The sequence below is a fragment of the Sinocyclocheilus rhinocerous genome, unplaced genomic scaffold (assembly GCF_001515625.1).
Source record: "Sinocyclocheilus rhinocerous isolate Xijiao unplaced genomic scaffold, SAMN03320098_v1.1 scaffold1725, whole genome shotgun sequence".
NCBI lineage: Eukaryota > Metazoa > Chordata > Actinopteri > Cypriniformes > Cyprinidae > Sinocyclocheilus > Sinocyclocheilus rhinocerous.
Genome location: NW_015627232.1, coordinates 966,908 through 984,143, shown reverse-complemented (window position 1 = coordinate 984,143; position 17,236 = coordinate 966,908). Strand labels below are relative to the sequence as shown.

Genomic DNA, 17,236 nt, shown 5'->3' with positions numbered 1-17,236 from the left:
TTTGTAAATATTGTAAATATTTACCCTTATTTGTTCTGTTTTTCTCTGACCTATTTTTAATAATCCCATAATCTTACTGTATTTTCCGTACATTTACTTGTTTCCCGTTTATCTGTTAATATACAATATCTTTCTGTCATAGATTTTCATACTTGATTTGAAATATGTCACATAACAATCAGTAATTACTATAAACATCTTCCTGTTGAGGTTTCCAAGATGGCCGCCAAGTAAACTGACTTATTTAATTTATGAGCTGCAAATTTCTTACTGAATTAAAAAAAAAAAAAAAGACTTAGTATTACTCTTATGGTTTTTGGCATTATTAATCTCCATTGACTTTCACTTTTGGCATTATTAATCAACATTGACTTTCACTGTACAAAAAAAAAAAGCTTGGACCTAAATCCGGCTTTCCTCTGAGGGGCCATCTCAAAACTTACAGCACTGACATCATCCCGGTCTGTCTCACTCCGCCTTGATCGCCGCGTTTCTCTCTCTCTCTCTCTTTCTCTCTCTCTCTCTCTCTCTCTCTTTCTCACTCGCCCCTGTCTGTCTCATCCTGATATTCCCGTCTTTGTGTTGTATTGTCTCACCCTTTCCTTTGATGCGTTGTTTACTAGTGTACGCTCTCGCGGTTTTTACACTCAGCCGTTCCTCAAAGGAGACAAGCTTTTGTGTCTTTTGTTACGTTCTCCGTCGCCCCTTTTCTGAGCCCCACTTTTATTCCACTATCACCTTTCCATCTTTTATTTTCACGATACTCTATCACCTGTGCAAATGCCACAGTTAATTCGGCGCCGCCCATGTGCTGCAATGTTTCAACTGGCATATCTGCGCTGGCCGAGCGTTGCAACTACGTTATTGCAATGTTTCCCATATGGCCGGAGAGGTGAGAGAGTGGGCTTCCCTCGAGCGAGATTTATTGGCCCCATATTGATGTCCTTGGGCGTTGCCGATTGATTTGACACAGCCGACATTGTTTTGCGAGCCTGGGGGGAGGTGTTTTGTGGCCGAATGAAACTCTATTCCACCCCTTTGCAAAAACCCTTCCAAGCTGGAGGCCTTGGGGTTGTCAGGGGCGACCAGCACGGAGCTAGGCAACCTGGCCTAATTCGTCCCATTTGGCTGAGCTCGGTTGCGCAGGGACTATTGTTCCTGAGTCAACAGAAAACTAGCCATGCAGGCGCAAACGTGACCTCACAGCCGGAGGAATCTTTGACGTCCACTACAAATCAAAAGCGTATGCTTGTCCGGGAGGGTTGTTTGATAGTTTTATCTGCGTGTTACATCTGCACATAGTTATGTAATTTGAGAATTTTGAAATATATCTCTTGCTTATTTTTCTTCTGCTCGGTTGGCGATAATCCTCACACACACACACACCTCCCGGCACACATATCAAAGTACTAAGTCCGCCCTTGTCCGCAATACTGTATCCCACTGTCTCCCCAGCTGTCACCGTTCACACACAGAAGCTGACACACTTATGCTAACAGTCACCGAAAGCATTTGTTCTTCTGCTCGCAGCGGATGCGCGGAAGTCTGCTAAAACAAAAGCACATGTAACTTTATTCCAAACATTTGCTTTTTTGTACTCGCAAAGGCAAATCGCAATGCGTTCACGCTTACACACACTCCTCGACTGCGGGCTTGGTTATCTGGGTCAGTGCCTGTACAAATCTCATTACACTCCAGTCTGCCATCCTGATGCATTATGGGTAATGTAGTTCTGACCCAGTATTCGAAACAATGCCTCAGGCACACGCATTACTTTTTAACTGCATGGGATTCGATTTGCTTTTAGCATTTGTAGTAGGCATACGCCCTCCCTTTGCCTTTAAAAAGGTATTGAGTGTCTCGCAGGGGAGTGTCGATAAAGAAAGACGATCCTCCATTGCTCATTTTCGCGCTATGAGCATATTTGAAACCTCTGTAGGCTCGCTGGAGTCGTGTTTCACACAGTCTGCCTGTATCTTTGACGCACCTGAGGACAGGTACTTCACTTCCTCACACACCCTGTTCAAAAACATTTTAGCTCTATTTTTTAGTGGCCACAATTGGGATGTTTCTCTCTGAACTGCAGGATCTAATGGGCATCTGTTATGAACAGGAGGTTATGGATTTCTGCTAGCCGAAAAAATCAATATCCGCAATTTTGCACCCTCACCACATCCGAGTGTGCAAAATAGCAAAAGTGGTCCGTTCACAATTTCGTTTGCATCGTATTTGGGCCTCGTCGGAGACGCTATGCAGATACGAAAATATCATTCCCTCAGGGTTTCACCGTGATTCTATACAACAGTGTTTTTTGGTTTTGTGTTGCAGTTTGTGTTTTTGCTTTTGTCTGTGTGAACGTACCTTTATTGACACAGGCAGTTTTATCACCCTCGTCCTGGGCTGCTGTGTGTCAAATGAAGAGATCAAAGAGGAAGAACCTCTTAAACAAATAACGCCGGGATGCCAACACACATGGCACGCACGCACTATAAATTTAATCAGGGCTTGAGCTCAAATCAATATTATTTTCCCGGGAACTCAAGATTTGAGGAAGTCTAATCCTGCTTTTGTCTTCGTTTGTTTGCAGTTTGCTTTTTCAATCTGTGCTTTCTAAATACAGATTAAAAGAAGCCGTTAAAACACTCACGGCATGCAGGTACATACACAAATACTGGCATGTTTTATAGAACAGGCAGATTATAAAATGTGTCATAGATTAAAGCGACTGCTTTTACCTCAGGCAGGCAGATATGTTAACATACACACTGCTGTTTCAAAATCTCGGTTTGTTGAGCAATCTTGGTAAATTACAGTATCATCTGCGTTCAGTGCTGTGAGAGGGAGTGCAGATGTTTGCAATTATTTGCTGTTTGTTATTTCCTGTCAGTCTTTGAGATACACAATGAAGAGCGATTACAGTGGTCAGCGTTACTGACCCGAGGGAGTCTTCAGTCACTCACACACACATAATCTGAAGCCTGTATAATCCTCTCCTCCCTCCATCAAACTCCAATTAATGATTCCTGTGGCTTACCATCCATTTTACATCAAACTCTGAACACTTGAGAGTGTTTGCAGGTTCACAACGTCCCAGAAAATGTTAGTCTTTAAATTATTTATATACTTCCTTTTTTTAAAGGCTGGAAATATCACAATTGTTATTGTGTTTTACAGGCCTTAAAATGTAATGAATAATAATTGTATATTATAAAATAAAATAGAAAAAAATATTTAGATTTTTTAAATTATTTTTTTTAGAAGGTTCTGGGCTTTTCATCTAGATATTGAGTAAAACATTTTAGCAAATTTGAGTGAATTTATTTATTTATTCATTCATTTTAAATCTAAGTAATTAACTAAATAACTAATAACTAAATAATTAGTTAATTCATGAATCCATACGGTAAAGGTCAGTGAAATGTCATGGAAATTCATTGGTCAAAAGGGGTGGGAACCTGTCTGTGTTATTCTTGTTCTTTGAGTCAACATGTCATTTTCCCCCCATTTATTTATTTCCTCCTTTGTTGCTAAACAATAATAAAAGAACCTCTCCCTGAATTACTGCACTAGTCCTGTCTTTGTAACGATGTCCATTCATGAGACTGCAGTGCTTTGTGCTTCTATAATGCAGCAGATCAGTGTTTTTCTGTCGTGTCACTGTCAGACATGGTTCTCTCGTTGTGATCCTTAAACAGAATCAGGGCTGTTACCACCATATGCTTTGAGAGGGACAGATTGATATTCAGATCAATATGGTTTTCAATAAACCATCCTTGCTTCAGATCAAACTACAGTAACCCGACCACATTTAAGAAACAGCAGCAGAGAGCGCATAAACACATTTCATTAAACCAAATACACAAAATAATGTTCTTTTTAGCAGCATCATATGACCCCTTTAAAGACAACTTGAAATCAAAACTAAATTTAGTTAATAATTTAGTTTTGATTTCAACAAAATTTAGTTAATAATGTCCCTTAGTCATATATTGCACATCAGTGTTGAAAAGAAATGTGCGCTTTGATCAAATCCTAGGCCTTTTCTACCTTTGAAACATACCCAAGGCCAGGTGCAAAATACTATTAATGTCATAATCTGACATGTTTTCACTTTGCATGACCCAATCAAATACTAAGAGATGTAATCCTGCTCTACATTATTGCCTGCTGAATGTTATGTCTCACCCTGAAATACCCTCATTACCGCACTTGAATGAGTTGTGAATATCGTTTTATGTTATCTTTAAGTATGCTTTTCTGAATCCCTAATAAGAAGACATATTTCTCACATTTTCATGCTGTATTAAATGCGAGTACTTTAAGTGCAGTGCGTGTAGGAGACATGATAACGTACAGGAGGCAGGGGAAGAAGGTTGCAACTGTAATGTCTGTCCATTGACGCGGCAAATTTCGTGACCCAGTCAGCGTCCCCACAGGCAGCGTTGTCACAAAAGCAATTTTCTGGGTTTTCAAACCCAAATAATAGTAATTGTCATGGACATTTGGTCACACATTATAATAGGCTCCATGTTATAGTGCAATTATATGAGTAAATACAGAATGAAAGTCTCGCAAACAACATGTAATATGGAATTATGTGGTCTGTAATGAATACTATTGCAATTAATTTGCCTAATGTTTGAATTAGCTCAGAAAAGCCATTTGCTATAACATGGTCTGATGTGTTTGACACAATTTCTGGTGAAGGTGTTGAAATGTTCTTGCAGGAATATTGAGTTTGCATTTTTAAAGGCCCACGATGTGCTTGACAATTAGTTAGAGGTCTTACACGTCAGTTTTTGTTCGTATATTTTGTAAAACAACAGTTTTTTTGTGTGTGTGAGGACAGACAGCAAAAGAATGCGCTGCCCAATTTAGGTCCTCAGGATCGGGCTGGCATGGCGCCCCTGCCATATGCTGCATGTGTGTGTGCTTTAGCGTGTGTTTATGTGTGTGTGGCTCTGCGCACGGTCATAAATCCTAAATCCTCGCAGACACCACCAGTCTAGCGAGGTCAGAGGTTAAAATGATATCGCACGCATGCGTACATACACAAACACACATGCAAAACTGGAGTGTCGCACTAAAAATTTATGATTGAAAAAGTAACCTAAAGGCCCTTAGTGCTATTATGATGCAGAATGAATAATTGAGTTTGTCTGTGACAGGGATTATCCGCTGAATGCCAGAAAATGATTTTTTTTTTCTCACTGCATTCAGTATCGCACATTTTATTTGTGTCTATTTTGGAAGTGTCTGCTGTATTGCCATTTATGGTTATAAGCTGACAAGTGCTGTGCATGTGAAATGTGGGGTAGAGTTGTATTCTGGGTTTTGTTGGCATGTTTAGCATCCACGTTTTGTACAAAACATTACTACACACCTTCTTCTAGTGCAAAGCATTTGTTGAAACTCAGCATTTGCATGTAAATCCAAAATATTCAAATGATGATGTCAGACTTGTTAGCAGGGAGTAACCAAATGACCCGTTCAGAAATATACTGTGGTGCGACCATGGTGCAGTGACGGTATCAGATGGTAGATGGTAATTGGATTACCATATGTTATTTACATGGCACTCATTAGATGAACATAAAGTACTGCAGGGTACTTAAAAAAAAAAATACCACATTATTAGCATGGTACATGGCTCCAGGGCTCAACAATTTGTAGAAATTAAAAGAATGAGTTAGAAGCATCTGTAAGAATGTGTCCATCCATATCCATTAAAGTTATAATATACAAAATAACTACCACTGATTCTATTTTATTCTTTTCTTTTTTTAAATGTAGCATTTAATGAAGTTACATTAAATTGTTACACAATGTAGATATTTATTTTGTTTTATTTTAAAACATTTCATAGAGTTACATTAAAGTTGTGTAATATAACGTGTATTGATTTTATTATTTAATTTCATTTGAAAGAAAACTTACTGAAGTTACATTACATGATAATATACAATATAGCTGCTATTGTTTTTATGACAGCAAATATTTTAATGACAGCATTATAGTATGTTGTTAAAAATAAAATGTGTGTTTTTTTTAATAGTAGAGCCAGTAAAAAATATTCAGGTAAAGAACGAATGAACGTTATTTTTGTTAGTGGCATTTATATACAGATCACCCAGTCCTGTGGATGAATTAAATAAAGCCTTCTGTTACACTGACATTACATTAGTGTGAGAAAAAGGTACGAGGCAGAAAATGAGTGTAATGTCGCTGTTCTCTCTACATGTATTTATTTGAGCGCGCATGCACTTGCATGTGATCAAGTCAATTAACAGGTTGAGATTGAGCTTAATCAAGCGTGTGATTCACCATGTTCTTTTGATCTAAAGTATAAATCTGAACAAATGAGGAAAGAGACGAGAGGATGTTTTAAGAGGGAACGTCATATTCTCTTTCTACGTTTTACTCACTTTGTTTGAGGGGAAACAGCATGAGGCAAGTAGATACGGTATGTTGTTAGTTGTACTTTTGGATCAAAGACTCAGATGAGTCACATTAACAGAGAAACACATAAAAGCAGCTGTTACTCACCATTATAACATTTTGGCAACTAATCAATAGCCATTGGCTCATTATAGGAGCTACATATTGTGCCGGTTTCCAAAAGAGATAATGAATCCCTTTATGAGCTGAAAAGCTCTAACGGTTTAATGCGCACTTTGGTTTTCGAATTGATTTAGTTCCCATTGGTGCATTTTCTCAGCCTGTGTTTAGGTGTGTTTGTGAATGTGTCTGTCTTTTTTTGTGTGTGTATTTTTGGCGAGGGAAATGTATACGAGTTAAACCTAAGTTGCCATGTCCACCGAGGGATGTGCCTGAGCGATGTGGCCATTAGAGGAAGCTCACCCTTAGAAAAGTCATGGAAAAAGGGCAATTATAGGCAGGCGGTACAAAAGACAGCTTTGCTCGGTGTGGAGTGGGGTCCTAAGTGCCACATCCATCTGAATTCTTTCACAGGAAGGCTCAGTATGTCTCGGAGACCATGAAACCCCAAACGGCGACATTAAGACAGCTATTTTACGCTCTCTCATGGGGGTGGTGGGCTAAACAAAACTATTTTTCCATTACTTCCCTCATTTATGTCTTGCTGTTACTAAAAGCTTCTACCAGTTAAAGCCGGCTCGTATTAAAATGAACTAAGAGTCCCATTGGGAGGGAATAGCGGGGACGTTTTGAGCGGTAAAGATGTGATGTTGGTGCTGAATGCTAAATGCTAATGGGAAAAAGAGATTGCTTACGGAGCACATCATACCTCTGCTGGCTCACCAAATCAGCACTTCAGCTTCAATGTGTACGCGTGGCCAGGTTTTCATTTGTGCTTTTTTGGAAACAAAACAACATTCACCTTGTCTTATGTCGTTTCAAACTGTTTTTTTTTCTGTCAAGCACAAAATAGACATTTGTTATGCAGCTCTTGTCGTACTACACCAGTTTAGAGGCTTTCAAACCCAAAAAAGGAAGAAAAAAAAAACACTTTCCAAAAAAGTAGTTCCAGTTCAGTTATTCACTGAAAGTCTTGTCCATGTCCACAAAGTTGGCTAGTTGAGAGCTTCAGGGAAATGACTGAATAATGACTTTTCAGTCTGTTCCTCACATAAAGCTGTTGTGTTTCTTCAGAACAGTTGGAATATAGTACACAAGTCATATGGATGATCATTTTTATTGTGTTTTTGTCCTTTTTGGAGCTTGACATCCTCTGGTTTAAATACAGTGTGGTGTAGGACAAGAATTATGTAACAGTTCTTCAAAGATTTGTACTTTAGTGCTCCTCAGAAGAAATAACAGCATACAGGTTTGAAACGACATGATGGGTGAGTAAATAATAGCAGAATTGCTTTAAATTCTCAGTTCCCCTTCAATCGGTCTCTTAAAAATCATTCAGGTGATGTTGAAGAGACATAGTGAAGGGCAAGTGCCTCTCGTCTTGCTTCTCAAACACGTCTGTGGTGTCTGATCACCTTCTCGCACATTCTTAGACACGCATGCATGCGCATATCAAGCCTCCTTGCTTGCATTTAGCACTTTGACAAATGATGTTCCATCTCATTGGTCAAGGTGACAGAAAATGGATGGTTTTTCTTTAATTGCCTCTTATTTAGATTGTATCAGTTCATTACAGATAAATCAAGACCTTGTTTGTCCCATGATTTTGTAGCTAAAGGATTGGATGTTTTATGTCGTGCATCCTACATCATCAATACTTAACAAATAACACCACTTCACGCTTCAGTACGGACAAGGTTGATGAATATTTTCAGGTTCACATTAAATGTAGCTGAAGAAACCTGGTTTGTAGAATAAAATCTATTTATCCGAATCAATTTGCGGTTTGTAGACCCATATATGCGCTCATTTGCTGAGGGCTTTGAGAAAAAACATGCAAGCTTCCTCAAAAGTAAATGAATGAATTATTTTAAGCAAACTCTGTCTTACATTAAATCACCCTTATAATTAAATCACTTTCCACTGTTTCCGCCGTAACCGTGTTTACTTGCGAGACGCGATGAGTAATGTGGCTTTTACACGCCGCATTAAGCCGAGTTTGCAGGAATGCGTAAAGAGATTGCGACGAGAAGAAAGACTCAAAGACACTGCTTTCCCTGTTTCATCCGTGAGAAGAGCAGCGCTCGGTAATGGAAGGAGACAGCGCGGTAGACATATAGCGCTCGACAACACCCTCCCCACGTCCTCATGAAAACTGCACGAGAAAATGCAGCTGCAGGCGAAACTGGTGCAGCCATCTAATAAAACGTACTCGGTGCACTTCGTCAAGCTAGACTGACACACACACACCACAAGCACCTACCTCACACCTGCCGAGCGGCACATCTTGTGCCATCAGGGCAATCGCGTTACATTAAACGCATTACTCCGTGATGGGTACCATTGCGCCAGGGGCCACGAAGAGGAGTCTTTTAATTTTGAAGAACCAAAATTAAACAACATAGGAGGCGCTTTACGCAAGTAACATGCAAGGACGACGGGACTGCCAATATTAACAATCGGATAAACGTAATATTTGCTCACCCCCTTCAGCAGGTCTTTATCTAATAATCAGTAATAAGGTCTCATTGGTTGCCATGTCTAATAATAGTGAGCGATTATTTTAGCCTACTGTAATACCCTGAGAGGTCCTCACATAATAAATGGTGATTAACAAGAGTGAAAGGTGTAATTTACCTACGGATCTGCCTAATTGCTATACGGCAAATCAGTGTTGTACCTCGCACATATGCGTGAGAGCAAGGAATCGCACTTGCAAAAACAACGCAACACACACACACACACACACTGAAAGCAGATGGGTTGAAAGCCACCTATGAGAGTGAAATTCATCTGTGAGGAGGAAATGTAGTCTGTGTTCGCTGGTGTGTGTTTCTCTGTGAGAGAAAGGATGGAAATTTCCATGGAGATGGAAAATTGGCTTTTGCACCATTTTTATTGACACTGATAGTAGAGAAAGGACGGAAATGTTCAGGCAGTGACATGAGCTCAACTTTTCCTGAATGAGCATCATGATTCAATGTGTTACTGCTAGGCCGAGGCACAATTGTGTAGTTTGTAGAGCTTTGTATCGATACAAATTTCCTGATTCAGTTTAGATGATCTTGCTTCAATTTGATGCCAATTAATTTGGATGTATTTTTTTTTCTGACATATAAAAGAAAATGCTGTAAATTATACTTATATAGTTGTTGTATTGTATTTCAGACTGATTAAATCTGTAATTTGTCTGTTTAAATTTGGGGTATCAGACTACACTGTATTTTTGATTCACTAAAAAGATTCAGTTCATAAGAGTCGTTTGTAAATTGTACTATATCGGTCAAGTTCTGTGAGTGTTTTTGCATGCAACACAAGGACTGAAGGCTGAAAAGTTCGTGAAAAGTTAAATATTATCTGAGAAAATATTATGTTTATGTTATTTGGAGAATTTAATTGGAAACTAATTTTAAAGTAAATTTGGAAAATTTACTGTAATGAGCCTTGTCATGATCATTTGTTTACAGAGCCATTGGCTCCTATAAGAAAAAAAACTTAGACGCCAAATTATTTTTAGGTGCCACAGAATAAACGTGTTTTATTTATTTTATTATTATTATTACATTTTAACATTTCAATCATACTGTCATGTGTTTATGTCTAATCTTTTCTTGACTTTATCAGTATTTTAATCCATCTTGTAGATGACCTGGGAACTAAGGTTCACTTAAAGTGGGAACTAAATGTCTTATCCAACTTGAAATATATACAGTCACAAATAATTGTTCATTACACAGAATCTGTACCAATATCGTGGACCATAAGCATCACTTGGCCACTGAGTGTAGTTTGGGCTCCTCCTCAATGCATCCTGTAAAAATAAAGGTGCTTCACGATGCCATAGAATAACCTTTTTTTGTCTAAATGGTTTCATAAAGAACCTTTAACATCTGAAGAACCTTTATGCATACCTGTCAACCCTCCCTTTTTTCCCGGGATTCTCCCGTATTTTACCATTCTATCCCGCTATTATCCCATTTAAATATTTCTCCCGTATTTTTAATCTTTCTATTAAAAACAAATCCCACTGGGCATATATTTTATGTTTGCTACATTCGCTTCTGGTAAAACTCCCGTAATTTGTATGGCCCAAACCTCATTAAATGAATAATCACGTCAACGAATTACAAGGTTCTCCAGTTGCCAGATCTTTCTCACAAGATCGACGCATACAAATTTCAACCCATTTATTTGTCCCCTCAACTTGGCGACCTACAGCCCAGTGATGCTATTGATATGTGCACAGGTAGTACCGCGGGAAGGAAACAATGATCACTGGTAGAAATGGGAGGAGAAGACTCAGGTGGTGCTCCAGTGAAAAAATTACTAAATTAATATAATTGTTTGATAATAATTGTTTAAATTAATGTAAAAAATAATATAATATAATATAATATAAAAAAAATTACTTTTGACTCCGCCACTAACCCCCCCACCCCCAAATGTTGACGGGTATGCCTTTGTTTCACAGATTATAAAAAGTTGAGAAAGAGATGGTTCTTTAAAGAACCATTGACTGAATGATTCTTTGTGGAACCAGAAATGGTCCAATGCTTTTACATGAGACATTTCAGTAAGTTGTACTGTAGGCTCTCTTATAAAATAGCCTACCTTTTTATGTTAATTCATGTTCATTATGTACTATAGTAGTAAAGAGAAAGATTAAAAGGGTTCACTTGCCGCTTGAACTGAGGCGCTAAAGCGATCGCGCCTGCTGCATTAAAGAGCGCCAAAACTGTATTTATTGTTTGAATTTCGTTATGAATTTGGAATAATTTTAAAGCTGGTACTTTGTTTATTAAAAAGTAACAAAGCACAAAGCTTTTTGCGATTTACTGGATGGCAAGTGCGCTTCAAATAATATGAAGTTCACACATTAACAGAACACAGCATAGACTAAGATCTTGATAAGAAGAAGCCATATTATTAATAATTATAAACGAGAATTGTTAACGATATTGCCAATATCCACACAGTTGACAGCTTTACCTGTTGTAGTTTGTTCAAGTTGTGCACGAAATAGACGCTGCTTTTCTGCACTTTCACTTCGCACGTCTCCGTCATTTCGTTCTCTCTCGCGCTGCACAACTGAGCTGTGTTTAGCAGGTGTGCGACAATGCTGCTGTGCGGCAGAGATGAGGACTGTTTGAAACTATTTTTTCCACTAAAACTTTGATGCGCATTGTCTCAGTTTAATATGTGAACATAACAAAAGATGTGATCGCAAAACAATCAGGAAAAAAGGCATTACATGCCAATTTTTAAGTTATAACATGTAAATATATATAGGCCTAGTCGCCAGTGGCGACCTCAGCAAAAACTTCACTCGTAAATTAATATTTTTGGTCGCAAATGCGAATGTTTTAGTCGCAGTCTGGAGCCCTGGTTTTTTACACACTATTAATAGCTAATTAACCCTGCAGGATGACTCGTATCTGCCTGCACGACAGATTTCATGTATATTTCAATGATTAGTCTTGTAAACGTTCTTAATGATATGCAAATTGATCATGCATATTCAGCAGTCTATGCATGTTTACATCAAGACGGCCAAAATTTAAGGATCAAACCCTCCTTAGTATGCTTGCTTACAGGTGTTTTTATTAATAGTTCATGTCCTGACAGGACTGATGAATGGTAAAATGAATCCCTGTCAGTAATCGTACGTCCACTGCAGCTATACCGTGTCACATTAACGCTTGGCGAGAAATCACGTGCGCCATCCACCTGGGCTGGATGATGAGAGCTGGCTTTCTGCTTGAAAGATGAAAAATGTCAGACAAATGAGCCCAGTCAATACGAGGCTCCTCGCAAACAAATGCGTCCTGATAGGAGAGCATCCCGGCGTCTCTCTCAGTTCTGGGCGTGTAATTGTCTGTCTGTGTTCTCTAATTGCGGCATAATAAATAAAGCACATTCATTTGTTTATGTCGGTACTTCTAATGCGATTCCCTCCAGTGCTGTGCGCAGATACCTCTCAACTCTGCTTTTTCTCAGTTTTCTCTCTTTTTCCCTCCCCTCATCCCTCTCTCTCTTTTGTCTCCTCGTCCTCCTGTTCCTCCGTTCCTCAGCACACCTGGGGGCCTGCAGGGGATGTCTTAGCATGAATAATGCAGGAGAGCTTAAGAAGTTGTACCTGCTCTCCTTTCCTACCATCTCTCTCTCTCTTTCTCTCTGTCAGTGCATACTTTCCATCTCTCGCTCTCCTTGTCCTCACTTTTCAAGTAAAACCATTATTCCCTTGTGGAGGAGCGGAATGTGATTTCCTGTGTGCTTGTTTTTTTTGTAAAAAAAAAAAGAAGATGTTTGCAGTTTAAAAACGAAAGCTGGCCTGCACTCAGTCCACTCTCTCTCTCTCTCTTTTGCAGTGGATTTCGTGGACTGTGGCAGAGGTTCTGGCTTGCGTTTCGAGAGCGGAGACCCTGCGGATTTCCGGATAGAGGCCGACGGGACTGTTTTCGCAGCACGAACCCTGCAGCTATCTGACAGGAAGGGGCAGAGCTTGGAGATTAAGGCCAAGGACGTGAAGTCCCAAGAGGAATGGCTGGTGCACATCAACTTCACCCAACCCAAGCAGGTAGGAAGTCATGCGCTCTTGCACGTTAACAGTGAACGGCGGCTGCGTGACTGCGAATTCGCACTAATTATAACCGTGTCAGATCGCTAACGGTGCATGGCGTTTCTAAACTAGCCTCACGCTGCAATTACACCATCAAACAGCCATTGTGCGAATGTGAGCTCACAAAAATGTCTCTCTCCATCCGTAGGCCCTCTGTGACAAAGCCAAAGCTCTAATAAAACTATATTAGAAAATTAGCAGAGCACTAACACGTTGATAGTAGGGCTGTAATTAATGTTTAACGATGCTAAAGAGACATTAAGGCAGGAGGATACATTAGACAGCGGAGATCTGGACCCTCAGCTTGGGAACACTAACCATATGTCTCATAGCCATGCCTTCTGCTCGGAGACATGGAGAATTTACTCTTTATTACTGATACACACTGCCGCCAAGGGGAAGGAGGACGAGAGGAGCCAGTGGGGGAGAGAGCAGATAAGGGTGAGATTAAGGCTGAGATGGTAGAGGAGGCAAAGGAGGAGAGAGTGAAGGGTTTAGACTAATGCTGGCCAGTCACGATGCATTCCCGATGAGTTTGCTGCAGTATTCAAAGCAAGCAACACTGGGAATATCACTGCGATTTTAATGAGCTTTTAATTTGGCCATTAAGTTTCCTAAAGAACGTGTCATTAGTCTAGTTTTGCAATTGGTCTCCTTCCTTGTCTTGTGAGATTTAACTGCGTCTGTGATTTAAAGTAGCAAAAGCCATGTTAAAATGAGTATGTTTGATTAATTTGTGTTTTAATGAATCAGTTCAAAACTTAATGATACGTCATTATTTAAATGTGGTTTAAGCCTGCATGGCATTTTTCGTGTATTAAACTTAAGTAAAAATGTATGTACACTATCGTTCAAAAGTTGAAGAGATCGGTAAGGTTTTTTAATGTTTTTGAAAGAAGGAAAAACAGTAATATTGCGATATATTTTACTGATTATCTTTACTGTCACTTTTGATAAGTTTAATGCATTCTTGCCGAATAAAAGTATTAATTTCTTTAAAAAAATTGCACTGACTCTAAACCTTTGAACAGTAGTGTAGATAAATATAACTTTTTATTACTGTGTATTGATTTATTGGCGCATAAGAATGAAAATGATTATATTCAGGGTTCTCGTGATCTTGAAAAACATCAGGGAATTCAGTGTTCCGGAAAAATCTAAAATGTGCTTTCCATGGAAGATAATAACATTTTAAAAGGTCATGGTCCATAGACAATATAAATATTTCTAGTTAAGATCAAGTATCTCTTTAGCTACAGATGACTTGATAAGGTGTAAAAATTCTTGTCAAGTAATCACAAATGTCTAATTCAAGGAAATATCAAAAGAAATTTGTTGGCCAGAAAGTATGGGAACCCTGTATACATTATTCTTGGATTCATTTAGTAAAAAACATGCCTTGCTTATTGTAGAGTAATTTTTTATTGTTTTATTCTTTTGCATTGAACATTCTGAATGTTTAATGCCATAAACAATAAACGTGTTAAATGAAAGGTAATCTCAAAATAATTAAATAAACAAATTAAATATATATCGGAGATCATCAAAAGCCCAGCCCTGTTTTGTCCAGCTAGAGTTAACAAGAAAAAGAGAGGCGGGAAATGTGGAATGAGAGAGAAATGGGAGATGTGAAAAGTTAACGAGAAGGAACATAGGTGAAAGACGTTTTCCATCAATTCCGTTGGTGTTTATGTTGTCGGTGAGTTCGTTTGGAGAGATGGTGCGACTGTGAGAAGGTACCGGGGTAATGAGTTAGCTCATCACCTGAGTCACAACAGAGAGAGAGAAAAACGAGTATATCTACCTCGCTGCGTACACAACGAACCGCCGCCCACCCCCATGTGTCTGTCATTACCAGCAATATTTCACCACTGAGAGGAAGAGAGAGAAGATGGGTCAGGAGAAAGGGACGCTTAGTTGATATCAACTCAGAGGAAATATTGAATCACCTTATAAACAGAGATTCTGTACTTGCATAAAGAATTCAGTCTTTGTATTGTGTTGGTAGCTGGAAATGAACTCTTAACTGAACACTCAGAGGGGTTGTTGTTCTCTATAACACTAAGAGCAGGGCAAATGTCTGGTCAAGCACATCTCTGGCTGCCTTTGGCGGAGGAATAACAAGGCTCAGGGAGAAAGAAAATGGAACAATACTGCAAACTCGACACACACACTCTCACATTCACTATGTGGGTGTTACTGCTGAGGGATTTAATGATGGAGCTGCAGTGATATTTATGACCCCATTACAGAGGGTAAAATTAATTCTGTAATTATTTGGGGCCGGGGCAGATGTGTTGAAAGTGCCGCAGTGTGTGTGAGTGTGTTCATTCCTTAATGTACATCGAGCGTGTGGGTGTTTGTGAATGTAACTGTTGTTCTTTTCGCTGTTTAATTATTTTTTTTTGCTTTACCAGGTGCCAGAGATACTGTTTCCGTGGCACAGTGTGGTTGTCAAGGGCGACGGCAGTGTGAATCGCGTGAAAAGAGACTGGGTCATTCCTCCTGTCAACGTGCTTGAGAACTCCAGAAAACAATTCCCTGAAGAGCTTGTGAAAGTGAGTGTGTACACAAAGCAAAACAACACTGGTTCATCATGTGAAGTGTATTTGAAAACGTACGATAAAAATAAACGGTAATTCATTCATCGGGTTGTTATTCGAGTGCAGAGTAACTCAATTTTATGTTTAACCTGCAAAATATGTGTGTTTCAGATCCAGTCAGATAGGGACAAGAGTAACACACTGCGCTATAGCGTGACCGGACCAGGAGCCGACCAGAACCCCACCGGCCTGTTTATCATCGACCCCATTACAGGAATCCTGTCCGTCACCAAACCGCTGGACAGAGAACACATCCCAAATTTCCATGTAAGTGTGTGTTTATGACTCCACATTTGTTGTAAACAAGTTGTAAACTTTAGTGGAGATTTCATCCAAAAATATTTATGTTTGCAAAAATTTTTAATTGAATTTGAATTTTTGCAAACCTTTGCATTGAATGCCTGCGTAAGGTTTTTCTCTTATACAGCTGTTCCCTCACCACAGTGCAACAGTGAAAAGGGACCCCTTTCAAACTGTGTCGCGTTCCGAACGTTGTTTAAGCAGTATTGCGGTATTTAAAAAATTCATATCATAACAATATATATATATCATTTTTTTCTTAGTTACTTTCCAGAAAATATCCTCAAAACAAGATCAATTTTTATATGAAACCACGTGAATATCTGCATAAGAATTCAGTTTTATTGGAAGATTCCCTAATCAGGGTGTCCGCGCGGTCTTAAAAAGTATTAAAAGTTGATAAATCAATTTAGAGAAAATTAAGGCCCTTAAAAAGTATTAAAAAGTCTTAAATGCCATTTTCCAAGGTATTAAATTTTGTATCATATTTTCATTATGTATATTTGTCGAATAGTGGGGTTCTGTGTATTTTATTTAAGGAATCCCACAAGATTTGACGTCATCTGTTACAGCGCTCACTGACTGACTGCACCACTGCTTGATAGCGCGGGGCTTGTTGATCCCGCTCACGCTGAATTTCTGACCATTACCGCACACTCCCATCCGCTCTCGCGATTTTTGTGTCCGCTCCCGCAAACATTCTAATATTGTATATAATTTTCGCCCATCAGGGCGCCACTATCAATATGTGGGGTATTTAAATCCCCTTTGAATGAACGCTCGCAGTCGTAGTTCACTTTCACTTTCGATCTCGCGATCGCGCGCACACTGTGTAAAGGGAGCACATCATACGATAAAAGATATTTGTTAATGAGCTCAGAATCTGTTGAGGAGCAAATCCTCCAACATCTTGTCCGTTATCTCTCCTTACTTTTGACCCGTGATCAGTCAAATCTGACTTCTGCAGCTCGTGTCGGATGCAGGGTTGTTTTTTTCCCCAAGAAATTGGGCTGCTCAGCCCTCTACGAACACCTTGGCAATTGAATCGCCATTGGCTAGTAAATTTTTTTGTTTACTCGCCAGACTGATAAATATATACATACACATATACATATATACACACATATACACACACATACACATACACATACATACA

At 39.2% G+C, this 17,236-nt stretch overlaps 1 protein-coding gene across 1 annotated transcript in view; it reads left to right on the top strand.

Moving 5' to 3' along the window:
• LOC107723442 (cadherin-2-like) overlaps positions 1-17,236 on the top strand; it is a 48,019-nt gene that overhangs the window by 18,180 nt on the left and 12,603 nt on the right. The window contains exons 3-5 of the mRNA XM_016532071.1: positions 12,927-13,135; positions 15,595-15,735; positions 15,892-16,047. Coding sequence (XP_016387557.1) covers positions 12,927-13,135; positions 15,595-15,735; positions 15,892-16,047 — 506 coding nt within the window. The remainder of the gene's footprint in view (positions 1-12,926; positions 13,136-15,594; positions 15,736-15,891; positions 16,048-17,236) is intronic.